At 44.2% G+C, this 19,108-nt stretch overlaps 1 protein-coding gene across 1 annotated transcript in view; it reads left to right on the top strand.

The window, feature by feature from the left end:
• Positions 1-19,108, top strand: part of LOC128651370 (serine/threonine-protein phosphatase 4 regulatory subunit 1) — a 515,789-nt gene that overhangs the window by 280,518 nt on the left and 216,163 nt on the right. The window contains exon 9 of the mRNA XM_053704495.1: positions 12,195-12,353. Coding sequence (XP_053560470.1) covers positions 12,195-12,353 — 159 coding nt within the window. The remainder of the gene's footprint in view (positions 1-12,194; positions 12,354-19,108) is intronic.

Genomic DNA, 19,108 nt, shown 5'->3' with positions numbered 1-19,108 from the left:
AGTCGATGGCGATATAGGCCGAAAGGTTTCACCTCTATTGGTAGGGTGGTTACCGTTGCTTTAATCCTCTTCTTCTCACCTAGGGTGGGGGAGGGGTTCTCCTTGATTTGGAGGCTACCTCAGTATCTGAAGGGCCTCTGTGGGTCCTTGTTTTCTCGCTTTTATAGGGTTTTTTACCTTCCTTGCGTTCTCAGAATCACGGAATTGGGTGGGTCAGAGTGCTTTCTTCCCTTGAGGAGTCTTCCTTCTTTATGGAAGGATGCAGTGTAGGGGTCCTTGGATCCGAGCATGAGGTTCCTGCTCCTGGCTCAGGGTTAGCATGCCAGTTTTTAGTAGCGGTCAGAGTTCTACACTGGGGGTTTTGATTTCTCGTAGATCCATCCCTTTTTCTTCCGAAGGTCGGAGACTCTTGTCCTTCTGGTCTTTGACTAGCCTTTGGGCTCGGGCCGTAATCCTGGAAGTAAGTCAGGGGATCAGTCTGCTCTTTGCAAGTGTGGATTCATTTACTTTTATTGAATCTGTCCTCCCCTTTGGAGGGGGACTCTTGGGGCCCATCACTCTACTGGCGGGTGTCTGCTGCCGGGATGGGACGCTCCCTTGGAATCCAGAATTTTCTGGTCGGAGCTGAGCTGTGTCGAGATTTTTTGCCTCTTCTCGGACAGCTTTAGCTGTCTGGTGATTGGTCTCGCAAGTTTTTGCTCTCAGGTGGCTCTGTGTCCTCTTAGAGAGCTCTTTTTAAGCTGCTAGGATGGTTTTTCTGTCATTGCTTGTTTATGCTTCTCTTGCCCGATGGTTGTTAACTTGTCTAAGTTGCAAGGGGGAACTCGCGGTTTTCTGGAACACCATATGTGGTGGTATGGTGCTGTGTCAGGGATATGAGGGTGGCCCCTCCAGTCATCCTAGTGCCATTTTTCTCCTGACTATGGACTTTTCTTCTAGTCCTTGGCCTTCTAGGAGTCTTGTCTCCCCTGGGCAGTGGTCCTGTGGCAGCCTTGGGTTGCTCCTAAGTTTGATTTGAGCCCGTGTTGGTTGGTCCTTTGATTTCTCATGGGGTCCCCTATTCTCCCTCTCGGGGTGGTAAATAGATTTTTTGGCTAGTTTGATTTGAGCCTGTGTTGGATGGTCCTTCAGATCTCTTATGGGGTCTCCTCTACTCTCCCTCTCGGGAGTAGATAGAGGTTTTTTGATTTTAGATTGGGGGATATTTTTTTGTGGGAGTCGAGTGCCATAGGGCTGACTCCTCGGAGGCTTTTGTGCTCAGTAGACTCTGGGTATGAGTGGTCTCTAGCACGGCTTTGCAGGTTGTGTAACTGATGAGTGGTTACATGGGCTTTTCGGTTTTTCCCTTGTCGTTTTTAGTTTTCAGTCTAAAGGGGAGCAGAGTCCACAGCTTCATTCATTACTTGTGGGAATGAGAACTGGCCACCAAGAGGAGGCAAAGACACCCCATCCAAAGGCCTTAAATACCTCCCCCACTCCCCTCATCCCCTAGTATTCTTTTGCCTTTCATCACAGGAGGTGGCAGAGAAGTGCCGGAAAATCGGGAGGTCTCTTATGAGGGGGTTCTACCCTTCACTATGGGACGGAGTTTTAAGTAGCTTTTCAAGCTTCTCGGTTGAGGGCCTGGGTGAACGTTAGAGTCTGGAGATGCAGAGAGAGCTTCCCTTTGCAACACCATCCCGACTCATATTAACAGCTCCTACAGTTTTGCAGATTATTAAGTCCATGTCAGGAGCGCAGCTATCACCTGTCACACTTGAAGGGCCGTGTGTCCTGTTCGACGTCATAGATTCTGGTAAGATTGTTTCATATTTTATATCATGACACGCAGAAGATAGGGCCACAGCTTGGCATTTTTTATCTTTATAGAATCAAGAGTTAATATTCCTTTAAGGGGATTATTGAACGGGGGGGGGGTATGTACATGATATGTTTATTGTGTGATTGCTGTGTTATGTGCAAGGACACGGCTCTGGCATTTTTTGTGAGAACTTACAGGTTCTCTTCCAGGAGTTTTTGCGCTGTCTTTTTTTTGGTGCGTTTTTCTCTCGGCAGGGGCGGTCCTGCGGGAGTCATCCTGTAACCGGGTGGGGCATCTTTCACTTCCCAGTCTGATCTGCGACAGAGAATACGAAGCGACTTCTGCAGTCCGGATCATAGGAGGTGGTTGAGTGCCCTGGCCCATTGGTGGTTATAAGGGTGCCTGTCTTATCTTTTTTCTAAAAGCTATGGAGGATTTTGACGTGTTAGAGGGTACTCCCTCTTTGACTAAGTCTTATACCTATGTTTATTGTGAGGTTTTGGTTAGACCAGCCTGCGCAACTGTGTTCCACATGCCTTGAGAAGGCTACGACTTCTAAACATAAGAGAATGTCTAGCACTACTGAGCCATCCACCTCTGAGGGGGGTCACCGTCCCATGAGGTGCGTTCCCTAATGGCGCCCCCTATCCCACATGCAGCGCCCCAGGGTCCGACTGTTACTCCTTTGAGGGAGATTGCTTGGGCCGCATGATTTTGCGGATCAGCTTGAAACGGCAGTCTGCTAAGGGGATCCATGCTTTTGCCACGTTCTGCTAAGCGCAAGCGTACAGCTTTTCATAGCGGCCCGTCCTAGGATATGTCTGTCGGACGCCCCGGATGGTATACAATGACGAGGCCCATTCCGACGCATCGGAAGGGGCCCTTTCGAGGTCGGAGTATGTGTCATCTAAACCTCTGGGTGGAGGAGCCCGGTTTTAGGTTTAAGATAGAGAACTTGCGTTTCTGGCTACTTTGGAGGGTTATGTAAACGAAGCTTCTAGAAGAGCCCACCATTCCTAAATTAGATAAGGTCTACGAAGACAGGATGGTCTCCCAGACTTTCCCGGTGACCGTCAAGATGGCGAACATTATAAAGAACGAGTGGGAGCGGTTAGGTTCTTCCTTTTCCCCTCTTCTCATTTTAAGAAGCTTTTCCCCACTCCGGAGGCCCAGCTGGAGTTGTGGGGGGACCATTCCCAAGTGGATAGGGCCATCTCCATGCTCGCTGAGCGCACAACGATTCCTTTAGAGGATTGTTCTTCGTTCAAGGAGCCTATGGTTAAAAGTTTGAAAAACATGTTACGAAAGATGTTTTAACAAACAGGTTTGTTTTTAAACCGGGCTGCGGCAGTTGCTGGGCTGCTTCATATTGGTGCGACGCCTTATTTGTTATAATTGAGGGGCAAAACCCTTCCATTTGAGGAGGTGCAGGAGAAGATTAAGGCCCTAAAGGTGGCCAATTCCTTCATTTGTGACGCTAATATGCAAACTGAATGCTAAGGATATCGGGTTTTTCGGTTCTAGCCCGCAGGACTCTGTGGCTATAATAGTGGTTGGCGGACATGACTATTAGACGAGGCTGCTGTCTTTGCCCTTTCTAAGGGCAAGATCCTGTTCGGTCCAGGTTGGGTCAAGGGTGCCTTCTTCCCCAGGATAAGAAGGCGAACCTAAGGGTTCTAATTTTCGTCCTTTTTGTGGGGTTAACGCGCAACGCACAGCCCTCAGAGAAAGTGGACCAACCAAAGGGTGCCTGGAAGGCCTGCTCAAGCCTGAAACAAGTCTAAGCAGAGCAAGAAGCCTTGCATTGAAGGGGCGGCCCCCCGACTGGTCTGCGGACTGAGTGGGGCCCAGATTGTCTCTATTCTTAGATGACTGGTTGCGGGATGTCCAGGACCCCAGGGTTTTGGAATGTACTCACCCAGGGGGTTATAGAATTAGGGTTCAAGTCCCTCTCCGCCCCATGGGCAGTTCCTTCTGTCAAACCTGTCTATCAAGCTTTTCTGGGTTGCGTGCGGGATCTCTCCACTCTAGGGGTTATTGTACCAGTTACCCCATGCAGAAAAGGTCTAGTTTATTACTCCAATTTGTTCGTGGTCCCCAAAAGGAGGAGGGTACGTTCAGCCCGATTCTGAACCTCAAATGTTTCTAAACAATTTCCTGTCTGTCTCCATCGTTCAAAAATGGGAAACGATCAGATCCATTCTGCCCCTAGTTCAAGAGGGGCAGCTAATGTCCTCTATAGACTTGAAGGATGCCTACCTTCATGTTCGATTCACAGGGACCATTACAGGTTCCTCAGGTTTTGCTTTTCTGGATCAGCATCTTCCAGTTCGTGGCCCTCTCCCCTTTGTTCTGGTGACGGCCCCTAGAGTCTTCTACAAAGGTCCTGAGGGCCCTTTTAGCAGTAGCCAGACCCCCCCAGGGCATTGTGGTGACGCCCCTACCTGGACAACATACTGGTTCAGGCACTGTCATTCCCATCTGGCAGTGGCCCCACACCAGGGCTCCTGCTGCAGTTACTTCAATCTCACGGTTGGAAGAATCAACTTGAGAATAGTTCTCTGGTTTCAGTACCAGGGTGGAGTTCTGGGCACGATCATAGGACTCTGTGTCATGAAGATCTTTCCTCACCATCAAGCGACACACAAAGATGGCGTCTACCTGTCTTGCCCTTCAGTCTACAGTGAGACCATATGTAGCTCAGTGCATGGAAAAGACCTGGGCTCATGGTCTCAGCATGGACATCATTCCATTTTCCAGGTTTCACCTCAGACCTCTTCAATTGTGCCATGTTGAGACAGTGGATCGGCTATCATTCCGATCTGTCAAAGCTGATATCATGGCATGCGCAGACTCAGATTTCCCTCTCCTGGTGGATCCGGCCGGATCACTGTCCATGGGGACATCCTTCCTGAGACCGTCCTGGGAGATTGTGACCACGGACGCGAGGTCTGGCGGGATGGGGAGATGTTTGTGGTGCCAGGATGGCATAGGGGAAGTGGTCTTGCTTCGAGTCTTTCTTCCAATAAATATTCTGGAGCTTCGAGCGATCTACAATGCTCTAAGGGCGTGGCCTCGTCTGGGGGACTTCAGCTTTATCAGGTTCCAGACGGACAATATTACCTTGGTAGGTGTCTCGGATCCTGGAGTGGGCGGTAGGCCCACAACTGTTCGCTCTCTGCGATTCACATCCCGGGTGTGGACAACTGGGAAGCAGAGGATTTTTTTCAGCAGGCAGACTTTTCTTCCGGGGGGAATGGTCTCTTCACCCCGAAGTGTTTGCGGAGATCTGTTGCAGATGGGGGACGCCGGAGATCGATCTCATGGCGGTCAAGCTTGAATTGCAAGCTTCCCCAATACGGATCGAGGTTGAGGGACCCCCACGACGGAGCTGAATAGACGCCTTAGCAATGCCTTGGGGGTTCGGTCTAGTATACATATTTCCTCCGTTACCGCTTCTAACTTGTGTAGTGGTTGCTCCCTTGTGGCCAAGAAGGACGTAGTTTGTGGATCTGGTGGGGATGTAATACTCTTCGCCGTGGAGGTTGCCTTGTCGCAGGGATCTGCTAGAGCAGGGTCCTTTTTCAACATCAAAATCTAGATTCTCTGAGGCTGACTGTGTGGAGATTGACGTTTAGTCTTAGCAAAAAGTTTTTTTCTCTGAGAATGTGATTGACGCTCTAGTTCAGGCAAGAAAGCCAGTCACTCGACGCATCTATCATAAGGTGTGGAGGACTTACTTGTCCTGGTGTTAGTCATCAGCTACCCTTGGCACAAGGTGAGGGTATCCAGGATTTTGTCCTTTCTCCAAGAGGGTTTGGAGAAGGGTCTCGCCGCTTGTTCCACTAAAAAGACAAATTTCAGCTTTATCTGCTCTGTTGCATAGGAGACTCGCGGATCTTCCTGACATCCAATCTTTTGTTCAGGCTCTGTCTCGAATCAGACCTGTTTTTAGGCAGGCTGCTTCACCTTGGCAGATTAAGCTTGGTTTTTAAGATCTTACAGAGGGTTCTGTTTGAGCCTATGCATTCTCTTGACATAAAGGATCTTTCTTGGAAGGTTCTCTTTCTGTTGGCCATTGCATCAGCACGCAGATTGTCTGAGCTGGCGGCCTTGCAATATGAGCCCCCTTATCTGGTGTTTCATGATAAGGCTGTTCCTTCGCACCAGGCTTGGGGTTTCTCCCCAAGGTGGTGTCTAACCGTAACATCAATCAGGTGGATAGTTGTTCCTCTTCTTTATTGTCCTTACCCTTTTTCTCCTAAGGAGAGGTTACTTCATAATCTGGATGTGGTTTGTACTTTGAAATTTCTATTTCAGACCACAAAGGATTTCAGACAATCTAAATCTTTTGTTGAATATACAGTGAAGCGCATGGCTCAGAGGGCTTCTGCTACTTCTTTGTCTTTTTGGCTAAGGAGCTTGATCCGCTTGGCCTTTTGAGACAGCGGGACATAAGCCTCCTCAGAGCATTACGGCTCATTCCACTAGCTTCATCCTGGGCTTTCAAAAATTAGGCTTCTATGGAGCAGATTTGCAAGGAGGCTACCTGGTCTTCCTTGTATACCTTAACTAAGTTTTACCAAATTTGACGTTTTTGCTTCTGCGGAAGCTGTTTTTGGGAGAGAGGTTCTACAGGCTGTGGTGCCCTCAGATTAAGGGTCTGCCTTTTACCCCTTCTGGTTTCATTCAGTGTCCTCTACAAGCTTTAGGCCGCCTTTTTGTACCCACCCTTTGTTTGCATTCAGTGTCCAATTAGCTTTGGTTATTGTTTTCCCAAAAGTAATGAATGCAGCTGTGGACTCTTCCCGAAGAGAAGAAAAACTTAAATTATGCTTACCTGATAATTTTCTTTTCTTCTAACGGGAAGTATCCACAGCTCCCCGCCCATACTTTATATATGATGTGGCAAGTACATTTTTGTTCTTCTGGCACCTTTTTTTCACCCTGGTATTTCTCCTATTGTTCCTTGTTCCCTCGGCAAAATGACTGGGGGATGAGGGAAGTGGAGGAGGTATTTAAAGCCTTTGGCTGGGGTGTTTTTGCCGCCCTCCTGGTGGCCAGGTTCTGAATTCCCAAAAGTAATGAATGCAGCTGTGGACTCTTCCCGTCAGAGAAAAAAAATTGATCAGGTAAGCATAATTTATGTTTTCTTCTTAAATGGAAAGAGTCCACAGCTACATTCATTACTTTTGGGGAAATAAGAACCTGGCCACCAGGAGGAGGCAAAGACAACCCAGCCAAAGTCTTAAATACTCCTCCTCATCCCCCAGTCATTCTTTGCCTTTCGTCTCAGTAATTTTAATTTTTGTTTTTGTCTCTTATGGAGGGTAGTACTCTTCGACATGGGACAGGAGTTTTAAGTAGTCCTGTCAGTCTCTCAGTGAGGGCTTGGATGAAAGTTAGGGTCCGGAGATGCAGGAAGCTCCTCAAGCAATCAGCATTGTCGAACTTTGCTCCGCTGTCTGCTTATCTTCCTCCTCAAGTTCATGGCGGAGGCGATGCCACTATTCGTCATACTTGAAAGGCCGTGTTCCTGTTCCACGGCGTTGATTCTGGTAAGATCATTTCATTTAACTTTATTCAATGTATTGTATTATGAATGTTTTCCGTGTGGCTATCACCTCACGGGTTTATCTTATAACATAAATGAGTCTCTGTTAGTATCTTGGAATCGAGAGTTAACATCTCCTGAGGGGGGTTGTTGGACAGGGGGGGTTATAATCATGTTATGTGATTCAACCTGCTTATGTGTAAAATTTATGGGCTCGTGGTTTGGAACTTTCAGACCTTTTGGTAGTGACGCAGCCTTTTTGCGCGCTTTTTGGATTGTACAGTTCACCCTGTGTCCCGGGCGTGGTTACGCTCTGTTCTCATTTCAGCATTCCTGTAGTCTGGCGACTGAGATATTCTAGTCCGCAGGGGTCTGGTCTTAGGAGAGTGGTGAGTGCCCCAGCCATTGGTGGTGTTAGGTGCCGTTTTTGTTTTTTATTGTTTATAGTCCATATTGCTATATCCTCTTTACAGTTATGGGGGATGCTGAGCCTGTGATCATTTCAGATTCAGTTTCGGAGGGTTCAGATACCGAGATGATTATGATTTCAGATTCTGTGTCCGGTGACGAAATCCGGATTGGCGTTGTTGACTACTGTCATCCAGTGTTGTTATGCCATATGAGAAGCATCCGGTTCCTCGGGCTCGGGGAATCGGGGATCCTGTTCTTCCAGGGGGCGAGTTCCCTTACCGATTATTACTCCTACACATTCGGTAACCCAGTTTATGGTTTCTCCATGTGGGGTGGCGTGTTCCCCCCGGAGCTAGCAGCACATTTTCGCTTGCAGATCTTATTGGCGCTTGCTCGTCTGCAGGGTCCAGACGTTTCTTTGAGAATGTCCTAGTGCCCTATTGTCCCGGGTGTTCCACCTTGTGTGGGGGGCCTCTACAGCCTGAGAGTGCAGTTTCGGAGTGTTTTGCCTTTCGGTACCGGATTGCGCGCCTTTGCGTTTTGCTCAGACATCTGTTTGACTTATTGAGTGATCCTGTAGTTCTCAGATAATTTTCAGTCTGATAGTCCTTATGGTACAACTCGTTAGACATGTGAGGATGAGGTAATCTCCTATTGTCTTTGTTTTGGAGTTCTTTCCCAGTTTTGAAAAGTAGGGCTCCGTTTGGCTGGTCCTACGGGTAGGCCTGTGTTTGTTTTGGGACGTTAACCTTCGGGTTGCCTTATATTTTGTATCCGATGGGATATCTTTTCTTTTCGTTCTGTTTCCTTCGGGAACCTTCTGGGATCGATACTCTGTTACTTCTTCGGAAGTTGTTTGGACATGTTAGTCCTATGTTTAATAATGTCTGTTTTCCCTTTTTCCCCTATGAGCGAGAATTTATGCAATTTTGCCAGTTAGGACCCGGTGTACAGGCTGGTCCTGTCGAGTTCGGGTTTTGTGGCTGTTCAGACACGTTGCTGCTTCTGCTGGATCGGTAGTAGTGCTGAGTGCTCAAATTATCACTGTTTTTTTTTTTTATGTTCCACTAAGCATTCGAGAGGACCTGTGGGTTCACGAGGCGGGAAAGGTTTGTGTCAGTCCTCTTATAGCCTTCAGTCATAGATGTCTGGGCAGGGGAGGGTTCCGGCTGCGTCCCTCCATTTGACATCTGATTTAATCAGAACCTAGAGTTCCTTCTCCTTGTGGGAGGGGACTGGCGGCCGTAGTGCCCTGTTGCCACTGGTGGAGTGGTTTGGCCCTCAATTTTTAGGCCCTGGGATGGTCCTATGGGACTTGATCCAACAGCTTGTATGGTTTGTCCAGCATCAGGAAGGTTTTGTATTTTGAAACCTATTGCCGTTTTTTTGCACCTTTTAAGGGGGTGCGTGTCAGCTGGGTTCTAGTGTATCTAGATATGGCTCTTACTCTAGGCCGCGTAAGTTCTGTCTGAGTTAATGAGACCTTGGGTCTTCTTGCTTTGTATGCAGGTGGGTTGACTCTCCTTTTGAGGATCTGTATTCCGGACGTTGGTTGGTCCTTGTGGGGACTTGTTTAGCTCAGGTTTTTTCCGGAGCCGGGAAGGTGTAGCACCTTTTCTTTCCTCTGTGTCCTCTGCCTATGTGGAGGTGACGGGAAGACTAGCCCTGCTTACTAGGGTTTTGGGAACTTGAGGTATCCCTTCGGTTGTCCTGTGGCCTGGTGCAGTCTCTTTGTTTGACTTCTGGCCTTGCTCCTTGGAGAGTTGACTTAACTATGGGGTGGTTCCTTCATTTGGTAGGAGCTTTCGAGTTCTCTGCGCTGTCCGGTTTTTCTGGATATGCTCCATTTGTCTGGGGAAAAAAGGTTAACACAAAACAGTGTAAATATGAGCGCTATCACTTTAAATTGTGCAATTCTGCACAAGTAGAGACTCAGATGCTTGGTGGTGAATAGATACTCAAAGTGTCTATTAAACGCAATAAAGTATAAAAAGGGACCACACACTTTAAGATTGACCAATCTGCAATGACTGGGGAAACAAATATTTGGTATAAATTGTTACTCAGAATTGCAATAAGTGATATGTAATGTGTAAATACAAATTACAATAATGCATATCTAAAATATAACCTATATAGATATACTTTAAGGTGCAAAAAAATAGAAAAAAGGAATATATATTTGTTAAATAAAGTCCAATTAAAATTTGTGTTTTTGGAAACACACTCAGAGTTTTTAACAGGCTGCTTTCATTAAGGGTAATGGCCATCCACTTCAAACAGATCTATAGAAAAGGGAGAAGGCGCCAACATAGCGTGATTCTGCAAATATATGCTAGATATACAATTTTGAATCAAAAATACTCCATGTATTCAAGCACTGTAATCTAGTGCAAACTAAGCAGACCGGATCTCTGAGTTGTCCAGTGAACTCTCTCAAGGTATATATGAAAGGAACAACTGCAAAGGAGAGTGTGTTCACTCTGATGTGTGCTCTATAAATGAGACAATCAACACATAGCATAATACTGTATGAATAAAAATATTTTGCTAATAGGTGGATAAATTACACTCACTTGTGGTCTAGCATTGTAATGTAGTGCAGACTAGCAGGCCAGAGCCTCTGAGCTGTCTGGCAAGCTCTCCTCCACGATCAAGTGAAACCAGGTGTATGACCAGGTGTATGGTGTATCTTTCAGCTTGCTCTTGAAGAGTTCAGGTGTAGTTATTAAATACAGCAACGCGTTTCTCAGTAATGTTACTATTTCCTCAGACTGAGGAGGAAACAGTAACATTACTGAGAAACGCGTCGCTGTATTTGATCTATGTGTTTAATAAACACTTGTTTTTAAGTTTTCCAAAATTAATTGCTATTTTCGATCCACTTTTTTTATTCACAATAACAAACCTTTTTTGTGGTTGTTAACCACACCCTGAACTCTGCAAGCAAGCTGAAAGATACAGCATACACCTGATCATACACCTGGTTTCACTTGATTGTGGAGGACACAGCTGAGAGGTTTCCTGTGACTGGGTTGATCCAGTGAGTGTGAATCTGCAGGCCAGGATGTCAGAGCAGTTTAAGGGTTGCAGTCTCCTCTTAAGGTTGCAGTCTCCTCTTAAGGTTGCACTGTGTCTATCCTGATAGCTCAGTCTCCTAGGAGATGGTGTTTCATTTCTTCTTGTTCCTTTGTCAGGAGAGGGTTTACTCTTCCTTCGGGTCTAAAGGGATACTTTCCCCTTGGGGGGCCTCCCTTTGTGTCGTCCTGTTGTGGACTCTGTTTTTTCAAACTCAGAGTTTTCGCCTGGGTCTATTACATGCTTTTCACGGTCGAATACTTTGGTGTTCTAGGGACTGGCGCTGGGAGGACTTTGTCTCTTTTAGTTGCGTCCATGCTTGCAGGATGATGGGGAGACGGCTTTTCTGTCTTCGTGCCCGTTGGTATCCCTTCGCTTGTTATTGGCGTGGCCTCCTTCCCCGTTTGGGTCCGTTTGAGTCTCTGTGAGCTGGGCCACTATTTGAAGGTGTTCTTTTTTGTATTAAGGGACTTTTCGGTTTCCTCGGTCCTCCTTTGCCTCATCTCTTTGAGGATTTCGGCTGGTTTTCCCTTCATTTGTGGGGGTGAGGGTGAGGGACTGTCTGTGGGCGGCGGTGTCTCTTGGTGGACTGTTGGCTCAGTTGAGTCAGTTTTGCAGTCGCTTGTTTGGCTCTGGACTAGCTGTGAGTCAGTGTCATTGGGTCTTTTCCTTTAAAACCTTTTTTCTCGGCTTCAGGATTTTTTGTGAGATTGCGGTTCAGGTCTGGTGCCCTCAGTAGGGGCCACCTTTTGTACCCTCCCGTCTTGGCATTCAGTGTCCTCTATAGCTTGGGTATTGGTTTCCCAAAAGTAATGAATGCAGCTGTGGACTCTTTCCATTTAAGAAGAAAAACATAAATTATTCTTACCTGATGATAATTTCCTTTTCTTCTAATGGAAAGAGTCCACAGCTCCCCACCCCGTTTTCTGTGGGGTGTCCTTATATTCTTCTGGCACCTTTTTCACCCTCATATTTCTTCTACTGTTCCTGGTTCCTCGGTAGAATGACTGGGGGATGAGGGGAGTGGGAGGAGTATTTAAGCCTTTGACTGGGGTGTCTTTGTCTACTCCTGGTGGCCAGGTTCTTATTTCCCAAAAGTAATGAATACAGCTGTGGACCCTTTCCATCAGAAGAAAAGTAAATAATCAGGTAAGCATAATTTATGTTTTTTTTCATTGTTGTTGTGGCTCTTTTCAAAAGAAAAATACAAATTACTATAATTTCCTGAATGTGATCTTATTTTTTTAAACTATTATGATAATTATATTCAATACCAAAGACCATAATTTCCTGAATGTGATCTTATTTTGTTTAAACTATTATGATATTTATGTTTAACATTTTTTGTAGATCCCAAAGTTTGTGGAGCTGTGCTCTGACAGTGCATGGGGAATGCGCAAAGTGTGCGCAGAATGCTTTATGGCAGTCTCCTACACAACATCTAGTGAGATCAGACGGACAAAACTTTCTCCACTCTTCATAAACCTAATCAGCGACCCTTGCAGATGGGTGAGTACTGCATTTGATTCCTTTCATATTAAATTCATTTCATAAAGTTGTTTGTAGTTCTTTTCTTATAAGGAAACAAATTATATCTGTACTCCTTAAGAAGACGTTCTTATAGGTTTTAAACAATGTAGCTCCTAAAATCTGCCTAAATAGTATGATTCATCCACATATAGCAATCAGCTGATGGGTAAGAGCAGGTTAATAACCATTGTTACTGAGCAGATTATTTCACCTGTCCTCTAGTTCAGATATCATTAAAATCTGGCCTGGTAAGGGGACTTAAGGACTGGCATTGAGAAACACTGCCCTTGTAAGGTATATGTGAGGTCTGTACTACTGTAGTGTCAGATTCTACAGTAAAGGTTGCATGCAGCCTATTCCCGCTCAGTCTCACACCAAACCTGTGACTCTTGATGTATTCAGAGTCAAGTTTTTGCTCATAGACTGAGGGGACTGATAGCAGTCAGAAATTGGAGCAGAGAGGTAAGCAAAAAGAATTAGGAAGAGTACAATAGGTATATACCCAGAGATTAGGAGCAGAAGTAGTGTGTGTGCCTGCACTGTGCAACTACTATTTAAGTGGGGAAGGATTTTGAATTGATATGCTGGTATCATAAAGTATTGAATCCTTTATTCCCGAGGGGAGCTGAATGATCAAAATGATATAACTGAATAGCTTGTCACTATATTTGTATGATTTACCAGAGGCAGTTCAGAATAAGCTGATTTATTAATACACACTTTCCAGAATCAGACTTAACATGCATACATGCCCTTTTGTTTGTAATAACAGTTGGTAGTAAGGAGAGGGCGTATGTCAGGACTTATGCCTGTGCAAGTTACCTTGTATGCGCGTTGTTCTGATCTCTTGCAGGGATGACTACTCACACTCAGGAAGGTGTTCTGAAGTTCCACGAAGTTGCCGTGTAAATGCGGCACTTCCAGGCTCACCAGTGTCAGCCGCAGTTGCTGAGTTGGCAGCGTGTGATCCACTGGGTTAGCTGAGTCGCAGCGTGTGATCCGATGTTCCACGAAGGTTAGGAATGTAGTCCGGCAGTAGGGAGGCTCTGTAGTTAGGTTTGAGCGTGCTGCGTCTGCAGCGTGTGATGCGAACAAGCAGAGCTGAGATGCAGCTGTGATGAGATGTTTGATCTGCTTGCGGCGTCTCAGTGTCTTGCGTGACGAGCTCTGGCGGCCAGCAATGCCGCTAATTTGTAATCTTGTTTGATTGTTTTGAATAGAGCAGTTTGTAACAGGAAAACTTGGAAGCAATCCAAAGGTCTGGAATGAGAGCAGTAGAACTAAAGAAGTTAGATTCTTATCTGTAGATAGGCTAAGCTGTATACGAGACCAGTGTTGTTACACCTTATACTCAAAATACTCAGCCCTGAACTAGAAACAGGAGGAGCCTTATATAGACTCTCAGGTAAGTCTTAAAGGGGCAGTACAGAAACATGACAGCCCTAGGACCTATGGCTTGACTTCTGAATTACATTTCCCAACCCCCTATTGTATTACTATTCTTGCTATAACAATAATAAATCTAGTTTACTATGGAACTTGCACTAGTGTGACCATAATTTCTATGACTCTGGTCTTTAAACTAGAATAATACCGGTATAATGGTTGATTTTCTTCTCTTTAAAGACCAGAGCCCTAGGAAGTAAATGCTTCTTATAACATGGTCACTCTAGATTTTTTTTTTACAAAGTATTTATTTTTATTTATTTTACTCTGGGTTGCTTCAGAATATTTGCAGACTTAGGACAAGATCTCACATTGTCTACTTTTTGTTAGCATTGTCAAGTTATTTTGTGACAGCTCACTACTGTATTTGCTTTTCACTGTGTCTCCCAACTGCTTCTTGCAAAAAAAACAGGCAGGTAAATAGCTTCTGACACCAGCTGCAATAAGAATTAGTACCTGTGTAATATAGATTTCCTTAAAGGGACAGTCAACACCAGAATTTTTGTTGTTTAAAAAGATAGATAATCCCTTTATTACCCATTCCCCAGTTTTGCAAAACCAACACAGTTCTATTAATACACTTTCTTTCATGTAATTAGCAAGAGTCCATGAGGCTAGTGACGTATGGGATATACATTCCTACCAGGAGGGGCAAAGTTTCCCAAACCTCAAAATGCCTATAAATACACCCCTCACCACACCCACAAATCAGTTTTACAAACTTTGCCTCCTATGGAGGTGGTGAAGTAAGTTTGTGCTAGATTCTACGTTGATATGCGCTCCGCAGCAGGTTGGAACCCCGGTTTTCCTCTCAGCGTGCAGTGAATGTCAGAGGGATGTGAGGAGAGTATTGCCTATTTGAATTCAATGATCTCCCTTCTACGGGGTCTATTTCATAGGTTCTCTGTTATCGGTCGTAGAGATTCATCTGTTTACCTCCCTTTTCAGATCGACGATATACTCTTATATACCATTACCTCTACTGATTCTCGTTTCAGTACTGGTTTGGCTTTCTACTACATGTAGATGAGTGTCCTGGGGTAAGTAAGTCTTATTTTCTGTGACACTCTAAGCTATGGTTGGGCACTTTTGTATAAAGTTCTAAATATATGTATTCAAACATTTATTTGCCTTAACTCTGGATGTTCAACGTTCCTTATTTCAGACAGTCAGTTTCATATTTGGGATAATCCATTTGAATAAATCAATTTTTTTCTTACCTTAACATTTGACCTTTTTCCTGTGGGCTGTTAGGCTCGCGGGGGCTGAAAATGCTTCATTTTATTGAGTCATTCTTGGCGCTGACTTTTTTTGGCGCAAAAAGTTTTTTCTGTTTCCCGGCGTCATACGTGGTCGCCGGAAGTTGCGCCATTTTTGACGTTTTTTTGCGCCAAAAGTGTCGGCGTTCCGGATGTGGCGTCATTTTTGGCACCAAAAGCATTTAGGCGCCAAATAATGTGGGCGTCTTTTTTGGCGCTAAAAAATATGGGCGTCACTTTTGTCTCCACATTATTTAAGTCTCTTTATTTATTGCTTCTGGTTGCTAGAAGCTTGTTCACTGGCATTTTTTCCCATTCCTGAAACTGTCATTTAAGGAATTTGATCAATTTTGCTTTATATGTTGTTTTTTCTATTACATATTGCAAGATGTCCCAGATTGACACTGAGTTAGAAGATACTTCTGGAAAAAACGCTGCCTGGTGCTGGATCTACCAAAGTTAAGTGTATCTGTTGTAAACTTATGGTATCTGTTCCTCCAGCTGTTGTTTGTAATGAATGTCATGACAAACTTGTTAATGCAGATAATATTTCCTTTAGTAATGTTACATTACCTGTTGTGGTTCCATCAACATCTAATACTCAGAGTGTTCCTGTTAACATAAGAGATTTTGTTTCTAAATCTATTAAGAAGGCTATGTCTGTTATTCCCCCTTCTAGTAAACGTAAAAGGTCTTTTAAAACTTCTCATTTTTCAGATGAATTTTAAATGAACATCATCATTCTGATTCTGATAGTGGTTCCTCTGGTTCAGAGGATTCTGTCTCAGAGGTTGATGCTGATAAATCTTCATATTTATTCAAAATGGAATTTATTCGTTCTTTACTTAAAGAGGTCTTAATTGCATTAGAAATAGAGGATTCTGGTCCTCTTGATACTAAATCTAAACGTTTAAATAAGTTTTTTAAATCTCCTGTAGTTATTCCAGAAATTTTTTCCTGTCCCTGATGCTATTTCTGAAGTAATCTCCAGGGAATGGAATAAATTTGGGTAATTCATTTACTCCTCCTAAACGTTTTAAGCAATTATATCCTGTTGCCATCAGACAGATTAGAATTTTGGGACAAAATCCCTAAGGTTGATCGGGGCTGTCTCCACTCTTGCTAAACGTACTACTATTCCTACGGCAGATAGTACTTCCTTTAAGGATCCTTTAGATTGGAAGATTGAATCCTTTCTAAGAAAGGCTTACTTATGTTCAGGTAATCTTCTTAGACCTGCTATATCTTTAGCGGATGTTGCTGCAGCTTCAACTTTTTGGTTAGAAGCTTTAGCGCAACAAGTAACAGATCATAACTCTCATAGCATTGTTAATCTTCTTCAACATGCTAATAACTTTATTTGTGATGCCATCTTTGATATCATTAGAGTTGATGTCAGGTATATGTCTCTAGCTATTTTAGCTAGAAGAGCTTTATGGCTTAAAACTTGGAATGCTGATATGTCTTCTAAGTCAAACTTTGCTTTCCCTTTCTTTCCAGGGTAATAAATTATTTGGTTCTCAGTTGGATTCTATTATCTCAACTGTTACTGGAGGGAAAGGAACTTTTTTACCACAGGATAAAAAATCTAAAGGTAAATTTAGGTCTAATAATCGTTTTCGTTCCTTTCGTCACAATAAGGAACAAAAGCCTGATCCTTCGCCCTCAGGAGCTGGTATCAGTTTGGAAACCATCTCCAGTCTGGAATAAGTCCAAGCCTTTTAGAAAACCAAAACCAGCTCCAAGTCCACATTAAGGTGCGGGCCCTCATTCCAGCTCAGCTGGTAGGGGGCAGATTACGTTTTTTCAAACAAATTTGGATCAATTCAATTCACAATCTTTGGATTCAAAACATTGTTTCAGAAGGGTACAGAATTGGCTTCAAGATAAGGCCTCCTGCAAAGAGATTTTTTCTTTCCCGTTGTCCCAGTAAATCCAGCAAAGGCTCAAGCATTTCTGAAATGTGTTTCAGATCTAGAGTTGGCTGGAGTAATTATGCCAGTTCCAGTTCTGGAACAGGGGCTGGGGGTTTATTCAAATCTCTTCATTGTACCAAGAAGGAGAATTCCTTCAGACCAGTTCTGGATCTAAAAATATTGAATCGTTATGTAAGGATACCAACATTCAAAATGGTAACTATAAGGACTATTCTGCCTTTTGTTCAGCAAGGGCATTATATGTCCACAATAGATTTACAGGATGCATATCTGCATATTCCGATTCATCCAGATCACTATCAGTTTCTGAGATTCTCTTTCCTAGACAAGCATTACCAGTTTGTGGCTCTACCGTTTGGCCTAGCAACAGCTCCAAGGATTTTTTACAAAGGTTCTCGGTGCCCTTCTGTCTGTAATCAGAGAACAGGGTATTGTGGGTATTTCCTTATTTGGACGATATCTTGGTACTTGCTCAGGTCTTCACATTTAGCAGAATCTCATACGAATCGACTTGTGTTTGTTTCTTCAAGATCATGGTTGGAGGATCAATTTACCGAAAAGTTCATTGATTCCTCAAACAAGGGTTACCTTTTTAGGTTTCCAGATGGATTCAGTGTCCATGACTCTGTCTCTGACAGACAAGAGACGTCTAAAATTGATCTCAGCTTGTCGAATCCTTCAATCACAATCATTCCCTTCGGTAGCCTTATGCATGGAAATTCTAGGTCTTATGACTGCTGCATCGGATGCGATCCCCTTTGCTCGTTTTCACATGCAACCTCTTCAGCTCTGTATGCTGAACCAGTGGTGCAGGGATTTACACAAAGATATCTCAATTAATATCTTTAAAAACCGATTGTACGACACTCTCTGACGTGGTGGACAGATCACCATCGTTTAGTTCAGGGGGCTTCTTTTGTTCTTCCGACCTGGACTGTAATTTCAACAGATGCAAGTCTGACAGGTTTGGGAGCGGGTATGGGGGTCTCTGACAGCACAAGGGGTTTGGGAATCTCAGGAGTTGAGATTACCGATCAATATTTTGGAACTCCGTGCAATTTTCAGAGCTCTTCAGTCTTGGCCTCTTCTAAAGAGAGAATCGTTCATTTGTTTTCAGACAGACAATGTCACAACTGTGGCATACATCAATCATCAAGGAGGGACTCACAGTCCTCTGGCCATGAAAGAAGTATCTCGAATTCTGGTATGGCGGAATCCAGCTCCTGTCTAGTTTCTGCGGTTCATATCCCAGGTATAGACAATTGGGAAGCGGATTATCTCAGTCGCCAAACGTTACATCCGGGCGAATGGTCTCTCTTCACCCAGAGGTATTTCTTCAGATTGTTCAAATGTGGGGTCTCCAGAAATAGATCTGATGGCTTCTCATCTAAACAAGAAACTTCCCAGGGTATCTGTCCAGATCCAGGGATCCTCAAGCGGAAGCAGTGGATGCGTTGTCACTTCCTTGGAAGTATCATCCTGCCTATATCTTTCCACCTCTAGTTCTTCTTCCAAGAGTAATCTCCAAGGTTCTGAAGGAAATGCTCGTTTGTTCTGCTGGTGGCTCCAGCATGGCCTCACAGGTTTTGGTATGCGGATCTTGTCCGGATGGCCTCTTGCCAACCGTGGACTCTTCCGTTAAGACCAGACCTTCTGTCTCAAGGTCTTTTTTCCATCAGGATCTCAAATCCTTAAATTTAAAGGTATGGAGATTGAACGCTTGATTCTTAGTCAAAGAGGTTTCTCTGACTCTGTGATTAATACTATGTTACAGGCTCGTAAATCAGTATCTAGGGAGATATATTATAGAGTCTGGAAGACTTATATTTCTTGGTGTCTTTCTCATCATTTTTTCCTGGCATTCTTTTAGAATTCCGAGAATTTTACAGTTTCTTCAGGATGGTTTGGATAAAGGTTTGTCTGCAAGTTCCTTGAAAGGACAAATCTCTGCTCTTTCTGTTCTTTTTCACAGAAAGATTGCTAATCTTCCTGATATTCATTGTTTTGTACAAGCTTTGGTTCGTATAAAACCTGTCATTAAGTCAATTTCTCCTCCTTGGAGTTTTGAATTTGGTTCTGGGGGCTCTTCAAG

This window comes from Bombina bombina, chromosome 1 (assembly GCF_027579735.1).
Source record: "Bombina bombina isolate aBomBom1 chromosome 1, aBomBom1.pri, whole genome shotgun sequence".
Classification (NCBI taxonomy): domain Eukaryota; kingdom Metazoa; phylum Chordata; class Amphibia; order Anura; family Bombinatoridae; genus Bombina; species Bombina bombina.
This window is presented reverse-complemented; position numbering and strand designations above follow the sequence as displayed.